This window comes from Salmo salar, chromosome ssa05 (assembly GCF_905237065.1).
Source record: "Salmo salar chromosome ssa05, Ssal_v3.1, whole genome shotgun sequence".
Taxonomy (NCBI): Eukaryota; Metazoa; Chordata; class Actinopteri; order Salmoniformes; family Salmonidae; genus Salmo; species Salmo salar.
In genome coordinates, this window is record NC_059446.1 from 7,810,933 (window position 1) to 7,824,480 (window position 13,548).

At 43.7% G+C, this 13,548-nt stretch overlaps 1 protein-coding gene across 3 annotated transcripts in view; it reads left to right on the forward strand.

Annotated features, from left to right (window-relative positions):
• The window catches only part of LOC106604185 (probable E3 ubiquitin-protein ligase MID2), a 296,937-nt gene that overhangs the window by 231,553 nt on the left and 51,836 nt on the right, over positions 1 to 13,548 (forward strand). For all 3 annotated transcript variants that reach the window (XM_045717834.1, XM_045717833.1, XM_045717835.1), the window contains one exon: positions 5,191 to 5,286. In XM_045717834.1, the coding sequence (XP_045573790.1) occupies positions 5,191 to 5,286 (96 nt within the window). The remainder of the gene's footprint in view (positions 1 to 5,190; positions 5,287 to 13,548) is intronic.

Genomic DNA, 13,548 nt, shown 5'->3' on the forward strand with positions numbered 1-13,548 from the left:
GACTAACCCACTAACTGTCTGGGATATAAACTCTCTGACTAACCCACTAACTGTCAGGGATATAAACCCTCTGACTAACCCACTAACTGTCTGGGATATAAACCCTCTGACTAACCCACTAACTGTCTGGGCTCTAAACCCTCTGACTAACCCACTAACTGTCTGGGATATAAACCCTCTGACTAACCCACTAACTGTCTGGGATATAAACCCTCTGACTAACCCACTAACTGTCTGGGATATAAAACCTCTGACTAACCCACTAACTGTCTGGGATCTAAACCCTCTGACTAACCCACTAACTGTCTGGGATATAAACCCTCTGACTAACCCACTAACTGTCTGGGCTCTAAACCCTCTGACTAACCCACTAACTGTCTGGGATATAAACTCTCTGACTAACCCACTAACTGTCAGGGATATAAACCCTCTGACTAACCCACTAACTGTCTGGGATATAAACCCTCTGACTAACCCACTAACTGTCTGGGCTCTAAACCCTCTGACTAACCCACTAACTGTCTGGGATATAAACCCTCTGACTAACCCACTAACTGTCTGGGATATAAAACCTCTGACTAACCCACTAACTGTCTGGGATATAAAACCTCTGACTAACCCACTAACTGTCTGGGATATAAACCCTCTGACTAACCCACTAGCTGTCTGGGATATAAACTCTCTCTTGAGTGGTGGATCTAAACCTCACTCATCACTATTGAAGGTTGTGACTGTAGCTGTATAGTATTCTGAATATTTCTACAGAGAACGATTCTGATGTTCTTTCTCTATCTGCTTCAAGGTTATCTTGTGTTATCTGTTATCTCTCAGAACTGAATATTGGCTTTGGTATGGACGGATGATGCTATCTTACAGTGTAAATAGCAGTCGTTTATTGTGGAACTGTAACCTTTAGTTCAGATGTTTTATTGGGAACTGTAACCTGTAGTTCAGATGGTTTATTGGGAACTGTAACCTGTAGTTCAGATGGTTTATTGTGGAACTGTACCCTGTAGTTCAGATCGTTTGTTGTGTAACTGTAACCTGTAGTTCAGATGGTTTATTGGGAACTGTAACCTGTAGTTCAGATGGTTTATTGGGAACTGTAACCTGTAGTTCAGATGGTTTATTGTGGAACTGTAACCTGTAGTTCAGATGGTTTATTGGGAACTGTAACCTGTAGTTCAGGTGGTTTATTGGGGAACTGTAATCTGTAGTTCAGATGGTTTATTGTGGAACTGTAATCTGTAGTTCAGATCGTTTGTTGTGTAACTGTAACCTGTAGTTCAGATGGTTTATTGGGGAACTGTAATCTGTAGTTAAGATGGTTTATTGAGGAACTGTAACCTGTAGTTCAGATCGTTTGTTGTGTAACTGTAACCTGTAGTTCAGATGGTTTATTGGGAACTGTAACCTGTAGTTCAGATGGTTTATTGGGAACTGTAACCTGTAGTTAAGATGGTTTATTGAGGAACTGTAACCTGTAGTTCAGATGGTTTATTGGGAACTATAACCTGTAGTTCAGATGGTTTATTGGGGAACTGTAACCTGTAGTTCAGATGGTTTATTGGGAACTGTAACCTGTAGTTCAGATGGTTTATTGGGAACTGTAACCTGTAGTTCAGATGGTTTATTTTGGAACTGTAACCTGTAGTTCAGATGGTTTATTTTGGAACTGTAACCTGTAGTTCAGATGGTTTATTGAGGAACTGTAACCTGTAGTTCAGATGGTTTATTGGGAACTGTAACCTGTAGTTCAGGTGGTTTATTGTGGAACTGTAACTTGTAGTTCAGATGGTTTATTGGGAACTGTAACCTGTAGTTCAGATGGTTTATTGGGGAACTGTAATCTGTAGTTAAGATGGTTTATTGAGGAACTGTAACCTGTAGTTCAGATCGTTTGTTGTGTAACTGTAACCTGTAGTTCAGATGGTTTATTGGGAACTGTAACCTGTAGTTCAGATGGTTTATTGGGAACTGCAACCTGTAGTTCAGATGGTTTATTGAGGAACTGTAACCTGTAGTTCAGATGGTTTATTGTGGAATTGTAACCTGTAGTTCAGATGGTTTATTGGGAACTATAACCTGTAGTTCAGATGGTTTATTGGGAACTATAACCTGTAGTTCAGATGGTTTATTGGGAACTGTAACCTGTAGTTCAGATGGTTTATTGGGAACTATAACCTGTAGTTCAGATGGTTTATTTTGGAACTGTAACCTGTAGTTCAGATGGTTTATTGAGGAACTGTAACCTGTAGTTCAGATGGTTTATTGTGGAACTGTAACCTGTAGTTCAGATGGTTTATTGGGAACTATAACCTGTAGTTCAGATGGTTTATTGGGAACTATAACCTGTAGTTCAGATGGTTTATTGGGAACTGTAACCTGTAGTTCAGATGGTTTATTGGGAACTATAACCTGTAGTTCAGATGGTTTATTTTGGAACTGTAACCTGTAGTTCAGATGGTTTATTGAGGAACTGTAACCTGTAGTTCAGATGGTTTATTGAGGAACTGTAACCTGTAGTTCAGATGGTTTATTGGGAACTGTAACCTGTAGTTCAGATGGTTTATTGGGAACTATAACCTGTAGTTCAGATGGTTTATTGGGGAACTGTAACCTGTAGTTCAGATGGTTTATTGGGAACTGTAACCTGTAGTTCAGATGGTTTATTGGGAACTGTAACCTGTAGTTCAGATGGTTTATTGGGAACTGTAACCTGTAGTTCAGATGGTATATTGAGGAACTGTAACCTGTAGTTCAGATGGTTTATTAGGAACTGTGACCTGTAGTTCAGATGGTTTATTGTGGAACTGTAACCTATAGTTCAGATGGTTTATTTGGAACTATAACCTGTAGTTCAGATGGTTTATTGAGGAACTGTAACCTGTAGTTCAGATGGTTTATTGGGAAATGTAACCTGTAGTTCAGATGGTTTATTGGTAACTGTAACCTGTAGTTCAGATGGTTTATTGAGGAACTGTAACCTGTAGTTCAGATGGTTTATTGAGGAACTGTAACCTGTAGTTCAGATGGTTTATTGAGGAACTGTAACCTGTAGTACAGATGGTTTATTGAGGAACTGTAACCTGTAGTTCAGATGGTTTATTGAGGAACTGTAACCTGTAGTTCAGATGGTTTATTGGGAACTGTAACCTGTAGTTCAGATGGTTTATTGGGAACTATAACCTGTAGTTCAGATGGTTTATTGGGGAACTGTAACCTGTAGTTCAGATGGTTTATTGGGAACTGTAACCTGTAGTTCAGATGGTTTATTGGGAACTGTAACCTGTAGTTCAGATGGTTTATTTTGGAACTGTAACCTGTAGTTCAGATGGTTTATTTTGGAACTGTAACCTGTAGTTCAGATGGTTTATTGAGGAACTGTAACCTGTAGTTCAGATGGTTTATTGGGAACTGTAACCTGTAGTTCATGTGGTTTATTGTGGAACTGTAACTTGTAGTTCAGATGGTTTATTGGGAACTGTAACCTGTAGTTCAGATGGTTTATTGGGGAACTGTAATCTGTAGTTAAGATGGTTTATTGAGGAACTGTAACCTGTAGTTCAGATCGTTTGTTGTGTAACTGTAACCTGTAGTTCAGATGGTTTATTGGGAACTGTAACCTGTAGTTCAGATGGTTTATTGGGAACTGTAACCTGTAGTTCAGATGGTTTATTGAGGAACTGTAACCTGTAGTTCAGATGGTTTATTGTGGAACTGTAACCTGTAGTTCAGATGGTTTATTGGGAACTATAACCTGTAGTTCAGATGGTTTATTGGGAACTATAACCTGTAGTTCAGATGGTTTATTGGGAACTGTAACCTGTAGTTCAGATGGTTTATTGGGAACTATAACCTGTAGTTCAGATGGTTTATTTTGGAACTGTAACCTGTAGTTCAGATGGTTTATTTTGGAACTGTAACCTGTAGTTCAGATGTTTTATTGGGAACTATAACCTGTAGTTAAGATGGTTTATTGTGGAACTGTAACCTGTAGTTCAGATGGTTTATTGGGAACTGTAACCTGTAGTTCAGATGGTTTATTGGGAACTGTAACCTGTAGTTCAGATGGTATATTGAGGAACTGTAACCTGTAGTTCAGATGGTTTATTAGGAACTGTGACCTGTAGTTCAGATGGTTTATTGTGGAACTGTAACCTATAGTTCAGATGGTTTATTTGGAACTATAACCTGTAGTTCAGATGGTTTATTGAGGAACTGTAACCTGTAGTTCAGATGTTTTTTTGGGAAATGTAACCTGTAGTTCAGATGGTTTATTGGTAACTGTAACCTGTAGTTCAGATGGTTTATTGAGGAACTGTAACCTGTAGTTCAGATGGTTTATTGGGAACTGTAACCTGTAGTTCAGATGGTTTATTGAGGAACTGTAACCTGTAGTACAGATGGTTTATTGAGGAACTGTAACCTGTAGTTCAGATGGTTTATTGAGGAACTGTAACCTGTAGTTCAGATGGTTTATTGGGAACTGTAACCTGTAGTTCAGATGGTTTATTGGGAACTGTAACCTGTAGTTCAAATGGTTTATTGGGAACTGTAACCTGTAGTTCTGATGGTAGTGATCAAGATGGTCATTTACATTGAAATAATCTTTGTTTAATTTTATTTTCACTGCCCACAATAATTGTAATTACATACATTTGTATGTATGTACATTTACATTTATTTTTTTATTTTGTCATTTAGCAGAAGCTCTTATCCAAAGTAACTTACAGTAGTGAGTTCATACATTTTTCCATATGGGTTCCCCGTGGGTATCAAATCCACAACCCTGGCTTTGCAAGTGCCATGCTCGAGCGACTGAGCCACACAGGACCACACAATATTTGTACAGTATCTTCATCCTGATTGAAATCCATTGCCATTCACACTCATTTTAAAGGATAGACTGATCAACATGACCGTCAACTGTATTGAGTTGATCACCTGCTGGGTGTCGACAAACAGTGGTGATTCAACGTGTATAATTGTCAGGAAATGTATTGAAAATGACGGCCGATGTTCTGTGGTCAGAGGCAATAGGATGGCCATCCACTGAAAACGGTCAACGTTCCTCTTGGTCTGTTTTCCCCCTTAGAGCAAAGCCAAATTAAAGGTACACTTAGCTATTTCTTCTAGGTTCCCTCCCACTAATATCTCATTGGCCTGTTCCTCTGCCTATCCCAACAGCAAACCCTGGAGAACAACCTCACCAACCTGGTGAAGAGAAACAGTGAGCTGGAGAACCAGATGGCCAAACTCATCCAGATCTGTCAGCAGGTTGAGGTGAGTCTAGATGCTGTTGTTGTGACCGTATTACCACCACACCAGCAGTCATGACCTCATTCTCAAATTCCAACGTGACCGCTGGGTCACGGTAACCTCCTCTTATGCTCTATGGACATGCTTTGGTAGTATCAATCAGGTCCTAATGGTCTGGTACACTCAGGGCTCTATTGTCCCTCCATCAGGTCCTAATGGTCTGGTACACTCAGGGCTCTATTGTCCCTCCGTCAGGTCCTAATGGTCTGGTACACTCAGGGCTCTATTGTTCCTCCATCAGGTCCTAATGGTCTGGTACACTCAGGGCTCTATTGTCCCTCCATCAGGTCCTAATGGTCTGGTACACTCAGGGCTCTATTGTCCCTCCATCAGGTCCTAATGGTCTGGTACACTCAGGGCTCTATTGTCCCTCCATCAGGTCCTAATGGTCTGGTACACTCAGGGCTCTATTGTCCCTCCATCAGGTCCTAATGGTCTGGTACACTCAGGGCTCTATTGTCCCTCCATCAGGTCCTAATGGTCTGGTACACTCAGGGCTCTATTGTCCCTCCATCAGGTCCTAATGGTCTGGTACACTCAGGGCTCTATTGTCCCTCCATCAGGTCCTAATGGTCTGGTACACTCAGGGCTCTATTGTTCCTCCATCAGGTCCTAATGGTCTGGTACACTCAGGGCTCTATTGTCCCTCCATCAGGTCCTAATGGTCTGGTACACTCAGGGCTCTATTGTCCCTCCATCAGGTCCTAATGGTCTGGTACACTCAGGGCTCTATTGTTCCTCCATCAGGTCCTAATGGTCTGGTACACTCAGGGCTCTATTGTCCCTCCATCAGGTCCTAATGGTCTGGTACACTCAGGGCTCTATTGTCCCTCCATCAGGTCCTAATGGTCTGGTACACTCAGGGCTCTATTGTCCCTCCATCAGGTCCTAATGGTCTGGTACACTCAGGGCTCTATTGTCCCTCCATCAGGTCCTAATGGTCTGGTACACTCAGGGCTCTATTGTTCCTCCATCAGGTCCTAATGGTCTGGTACACTCAGGGCTCTATTGTCCCTCCATCAGGTCCTAATGGTCTGGTACACTCAGGGCTCTATTGTCCCTCCATCAGGTCCTAATGGTCTGGTACACTCAGGGCTCTATTGTCCCTCCATCAGGTCCTAATGGTCTGGTACACTCAGGGCTCTATTGTTCCTCCATCAGGTCCTAATGGTCTGGTACACTCAGGACTCTATTGTCCCTCCATCAGGTCCTAATGGTCTGGTACACTCAGGGCTCTATTGTCCCTCCATCAGGTCCTAATGGTCTGGTACACTCAGGGCTCTATTGTTCCTCCATCAGGCCCTAATGGTCTGGTACACTCAGGGCTCTATTGTCCCTCCATCAGGTCCTAATGGTCTGGTACACTCAGGGCTCTATTGTCCCTCCATCAGGTCCTAATGGTCTGGTACACTCAGGGCTCTATTGTCCCAATCTAACCACTCAGACATTAATGCAAATGCCACCGAAAATCACTTCAAATACTTATTATCAAGACAGTATTACGCTTTTAAACTCAGTCAATCGATCAATCAAATGTATTTATTAAGCCCATCTTACATCAGCTGATGTCACAAAGTGCTGTACAGAAACCCAGCCTAAAACCCCAAACAGCAAGCAATGCAGATGTAGGAACGCGGTGGCTAGGACAAACTCCCTAGAAAGGCAGGAACCTGGGAAGAAACCTAGAGAGGAATGTTGTTCAAATGTTCATAGATGACCAGCAGGGTCAAATAATAATAATCACAGTGGTTGTTGAGGGTGCAACAGGTCAGCACCTCAAGAGTAAATGTCAGTTGGCTTTTCATAGCCGATCATTGAGAGTATCTCTACCGCTCCTGCTGTCTCTAGAGAGTTGAAAACAGCAGGTCTTAATAGCCTAGTAATAGGGCATTATCAATGTTTTCATAATGAATAGGCTGACACATTACCTTTAGCTTCAGAATGATTCATCACTGTGTGTTTCCATCTCCTCCTCTCTCTCCTTCATTCCTCATCAAGGTAAAGGGAGGCTACTTTGAAGAATCTCAAATATAAAATATTTTTTTATTTGTTTAACACTTTTTTGGGGTTACTACATGATTCCATATGTGTTATTTCATAGTGTTGATGTCTTCACTATTATTCTACAATGTAAAAATAAAGAAAAACCCTGTAAAGAGTAGGTGTGTCCAAACTTTTGGCTGGTACTCTATATTTACAAAAAAAATACAATGGGGATTGGAAATGATTCAGATAATTACATTGATGGAAGCTACAATCTATCTGCAGTATTAAAGCTGATCTGCCCCCTAAAAATAATGAGGATCCCAGCTGCTACAATAAAAGCGGAATAGTTTACCTGGGATTATTGAAAAACGATCCCGTCTCTATTTGTTATTCCACTGCATATGGATGACACGAATTTATCCCCTGTTCCTGTTCCTGTTCCTGCCTATTTGATAACGATAAATCTAAACTCATTTTACATATTAGTAAAGATAAGATTACATTTGAGAATAGTCTGATGGGTGAAAATATGATCACTTGATGAGAGAACAGGGTTTGAAGCCCTGATGCAAGGAACAGAGCGCAATATTTTTGGGCGGCTTTCTCACGTCATAAATAGCCTGTAGTGACATCATGCAGCCCATATGCTTTGATTTCTAACACATTCTAAGGTTTGTATCATTCACAACTAAAGTTGCCAAGTAACTGTAAATCTAGTGTATAGGACCTGTTGTAAATTATCCCTGTTACGCTTAGCCAACATAGCACTCGCTCCGGAATGGGAGAAATACATTCAAATATATTCCTCTTACTATAAAATCATATACAATCAAATAATGGCACGGGACTTATAAACATATCTAGTCTGCTAAATGAACAAGCCTACAGCACAGCCTATGGCATGGAGCATAGCCTGATAACATACAGTACGCCAATTTCATATCCTGTTCTTCTGAAATCAAATGTATTCATTTCATAATGTTTCTTTAGACCTGCCTAAAATAAATAATGGATTTACTGTGATGGTGTATATTAAATGGATTTATTGGAGTTTTTTAAATGTAGATGTTTCAAAGGCGCACACCAGCGGCTTGTATGTGTGGAGACCTGAAGATGCTAAAAGTGTTTATGTTAATTAACGGTCAATTAACGTGAGACCGGTAATTAACCGTCTGAGAAAATGTTATGACCTCTACAGCCCTAGGTGAGTCAGTTCTCATCCAGATCTGTCAACAGGTGGAGGTGAGTCAGTTCTCAGTCAGATCTGTCAACAGGTGGAGGTGAGTCAGTTCTCATCCAGATCTGTCAACAGGTGGAGGTGAGTCAGTTCTGTCAACAGGTGGAGGTGAGTCAGTTCTCAGTCAGATCTGTCAACAGGTGGAGGTGAGTCAGTTCTCAGTCAGATCTGTCAACAGGTGGAGGTGAGTCAGTTCTCAGTCAGATCTGTCAACAGGTGGAGGTGAGTCAGTTCTCATCCAGATCTGTCAACAGGTGGAGGTGAGTCAGTTCTCATCCAGATCTGTCAACAGGTGGAGGTGAGTCAGTTCTCATCCAGATCTGTCAACAGGTGGAGGTGAGTCAGTTCTCATCCAGATCTGTCAACAGGTGGAGGTGAGTCAGTTTTCAGTCAGATCTGTCAACAGGTGGAGGTGAGTCAGTTCTCATCCAGATCTGTCAACAGGTGGAGGTGAGTCAGATCTGTCAACAGGTGGAGGTGAGTCAGTTCTCAGTCAGATCTGTCAACAGGTGGAGGTGAGTCAGTTCTCAGTCATATCTGTCAACAGGTGGAGGTGAGTCAGTTCTCAGTCAGATCTGTCAACAGGTGGAGGTGAGTCAGTTCTCATCCAGATCTGTCAACAGGTGGAGGTGAGTCAGTTCTCAGTCAGATCTGTCAACAGGTGGAGGTGAGTCAGTTCTCAGTCAGATCAAATCAAATCGATTGATTTATATAGCCCTTCTTACATCAGCTGATATCTCAAAGTGCTGTACAGAAACCCAGCCTAAAACCCCAAACAGCAAGTAATGCTGGTGTAGAAGCACGGTGGCTAGGAAAAACTCCCTAGAAAGGCCAGAACCTAGGAAGAAACCTAGAGAGGAACCAGGCTAGGAGGGGTGGCCAGTCCTCTTCTGGCTGTGCCGGGTGGAGATTATAACAGAACATGGCCAAGATGTTCAAATGTTCATAAATGACCAGCATGGTCAAATAATAATAATCACAGTAGTTGTCGAGGGTGCAACAAGTCAGCACCTCAAGAGTAAATGTCAGTTGGCTTTTCATAGCCGATCATTGAGAGTATCTCTACCGCTCCTGCTGTCTCTAGAGAGTTGAAAACAGCAGGTCTGGGACAGGTAGCACGTCCGGTGAACAGGTCAGGGTTCCATAGCCTCAGGAAGAACAGATGAAACTGGAGCAGCAGCACGGCCAGGTGGACTGGGGACAGCAAGGAGTCATCATGCCAGGTAGTCCTGAGGCATTGTCCTAGGGCTCAGGTCCTCCGAGAGAGAGAGAAAGAAAGAAAGAAAATTAGAGAGAGCATACTTAAATTCACACAGGACACCGGATAAGACAGGGGAAATACTCCAGATATAGACTGACCCTAGCCCCCCGACACAAACTACTGCAGCATAAATACTGGAGGCTGAGACGGGAGGGGTCAGGAGACACTGTGGCCCCATCCGATGATACCCCCGGACAGGGCCAAACAGGCATGATATAACCCCACCCACTTTGCCAAAGCACAGCTCCCACACCACTAGAGGGATATCTTCAACCACCAATTTACCATCCTGAGACAAGGCCGAGTACAGCCCACAAAAATCTCTGCCACGGCACAACCCAAGGTGGGGCGCCAACCCAGACAGGAAGACCATGTCAGTGACTCAACCCACTCAAGTGACGCACCCCTCCTAGGGACGGCATGGAAGAACACCAGTAAGCCAGTGACTCAGCTCCTGTAATAGGGTTAGAGGCAGAGAATCCCAGTGGAGAGAGGGGAACCGGCCAGGCAGAGACAGCAAGGGCAGTTCGTTGCTCCAGAGCCTTTCCGTTCACCTTCACACTCCTGGGCCAGACTACACTTAATCATAGGACCTACTGAAGAGATGAGTCTTCAGTAAAGACTTAAATGTTGAGACCGAGTCTACGTCTCTCACATGGGTAGGCAGACTATTCCATAAAAATGGAGCTCTATAGGAGAAAGCCCTGCCTCCAGCTGTTTGCTTAGAAATTCTAAGGACAATTAGGAGGCCTGCGTCTTGTGACCAGACCGTACGTGTAGGTATGTACGGCAGGACCAAATCGGAAAGATGGGTAGGAGCAAGCCCATGTAATGCTTTGTAGGTTAGCTGTAAAACCTTGAAATCAGCCCTTGCTCTGCAGATCTGTCAACAGGTGGAGGTGAGTCAGTTCTCAGTCCGATCTGTCAACAGGTGGAGGTGAGTCAGTTCTCATCTAGATCTGTCAACAGGTGAAGGTGAGTTTGTTCTCATCTAGATCTGTCAACAGGTGGAGGTGAGTCAGTTCTCAGTCCGATCTGTCAACAGGTGAAGGTGAGTCAGTTCTCATCTAGATCTGTCAACAGGTGGAGGTGAGTCAGTTCTCAGTCAGATCTGTCAACAGGTGGAGGTGAGTCAGATCTGTCAACAGGTGGAGGTGAGTCAGTTCTCATCTAGATCTGTCAACAGGTGGAGGTGAGTCAGATCTCAGTCAGATCTGTCAACAGGTGGAGGTGAGTCAGTTCTCAGTCAGATCTGTCAACAGGTGAAGGTGAGTCAGTTCTCATCCAGATCTGTCAACAGGTGGAGGTGAGTCAGATCTGTCAACAGGTGGAGGTGAGTCAGTTCTCATCTAGATCTGTCAACAGGTGGAGGTGAGTCAGATCTCAGTCAGATCTGTCAACAGGTGGAGGTGAGTCAGTTCTCAGTCAGATCTGTCAACAGGTGAAGGTGAGTCAGTTCTCATCCAGATCTGTCAACAGGTGGAGGTGAGTCAAATTCCAGTCAGATTCCACTTTATATCAGGCTGGCACATTCCAGTCAGATTCTACTGTTAGATCAGGCTGGCACATTCCAGTCAGATTCCACTGTTATATCAGGCTGGCACATTCCAGTCAGATTCCACTGTTAGATCAGGCTGGCACATTCCAGTCAGATTCCACTGTTAGATCAGGCTGGCACATTCCAGTCAGATTCCACTGTTATATCAGGCTGGCACATTCCAGTCAGATTCCACTGTTAGATCAGGCTGGCACATTCCAGTCAGATTCCACTGTTAGATCAGGCTGGCACATTCCAGTCAGATTCCACTGTTATATCAGGCTGGCACATTCCAGTCAGATTCTACTGTTAGATCAGGCTGGCACATTCCAGTCAGATTCCACTGTTAGATCAGGCTGGCACATTCCAGTCAGATTCCACTGTTAGATCAGGCTGGCACATTCCAGTCAGATTCCACTGTTAGATCAGGCTGGCACATTCCAGTCAGATTCTACTGTTAGATCAGGCTGGCACATTCCAGTCAGATTCCACTGTTATATCAGGCTGGCACATTCCAGTCAGATTCCACTTTTATATCAGGCTGGCACATTCCAGTCAGATTCCACTGTTAGATCAGGCTGGCACATTCCAGTCAGATTCCACTGTTATATCAGGCTGGCACATTCCAGTCAGATTCCACTGTTAGATCAGGCTGGCACATTCCAGTCAGATTCCACTGTTAGATCAGGCTGGCACATTCCAGTCAGATTCCACTGTTAGATCAGGCTGGCACATTCCAGTCAGATTCCACTGTTAGATCAGGCTGGCACATTCCAGTCAGATTCCACTGTTATATCAGGCTGGCACATTCCAGTCAGATTCCACTGTTAGATCAGGCTGGCACATTCCAGTCAGATTCCACTGTTAGATCAGGCTGGCACATTCCAGTCAGATTCCACTGTTAGATCAGGCTGGCACATTACAGTCAGATTCCACTGTTATATCAGGCTGGCACATTCCAGTCAGATTCCACTGTTAGATCAGGCTGGCACATTCCAGTCAGATTCCACTGTTAGACCAGGCTGGTACATTCTAGTCAGATTCCACTGTTATATCAGGCTGGCACATTCCAGTCAGATTCCACTGTTAGATCAGGCTGGCACATTCCAGTCAGATTCCACTGTTAGATCAGGCTGGCACATTCCAGTCAGATTCCACTGTTAGATCAGGCTGGCACATTCCAGTCAGATTCCACTGTTAGATCAGGCTGGCACATTCCAGTCAGATTCCACTGTTATATCAGGCTGGCACATTCCAGTCAGATTCCACTGTTAGATCAGGCTGGCACATTCCAGTCAGATTCCACTGTTATATCAGGCTGGCACATTCCAGTCAGATTCCACTGTTAGATCAGGCTGGCACATTCCAGTCAGATTCCACTGTTATATCAGGCTGGCACATTCCAGTCAGATTCCACTGTTATATCAGGCTGGCACATTCCATTCAGATTCCACTGTTATATCAGGCTGGCACATTCCAGTCAGATTCCACTGTTAGATCAGGCTGGCACATTCCAGTCAGATTCCACTGTTAGATCAGGCTGGCACATTCCAGTCAGATTCCACTGTTAGATCAGGCTGGCACATTGCAGTCAGATTCCACTGTTATATCAGGCTGGCACATTCCAGTCAGATTCCACTGTTAGATCAGGCTGGCACATTCCAGTCAGATTCCACTGTTAGATCAGGCTGGTACATTCCAGTCAGATTCCACTGTTATATCAGGCTGGCACATTCCAGTCAGATTCCACTGTTAGATCAGGCTGGCACATTCCAGTCAGATTCCACTGTTAGATCAGGCTGGCACATTCCAGTCAGATTCCACTGTTAGATCAGGCTGGCACATTCCAGTCAGATTCCACTGTTATATCAGGCTGGCACATTCCAGTCAGATTCCACTGTTAGATCAGGCTGGCACATTCCAGTCAGATTCCACTGTTAGATCAGGCTGGCACATTCCAGTCAGATTCCACTGTTAGATCAGGCTGGCACATTCCAGTCAGATTCCACTGTTATATCAGGCTGGCACATTCCAGTCAGATTCCACTGTTAGATCAGGCTGGCACATTCCAGTCAGATTCCACTGTTATATCAGGCTGGCACATTCCAGTCAGATTCCACTGTTATATCAGGCTGGCATTTAAATGATGTAATAATGACAGTTTCACGTCACAGATACTGTTGGTAGGCATCTGAATGCAATGCA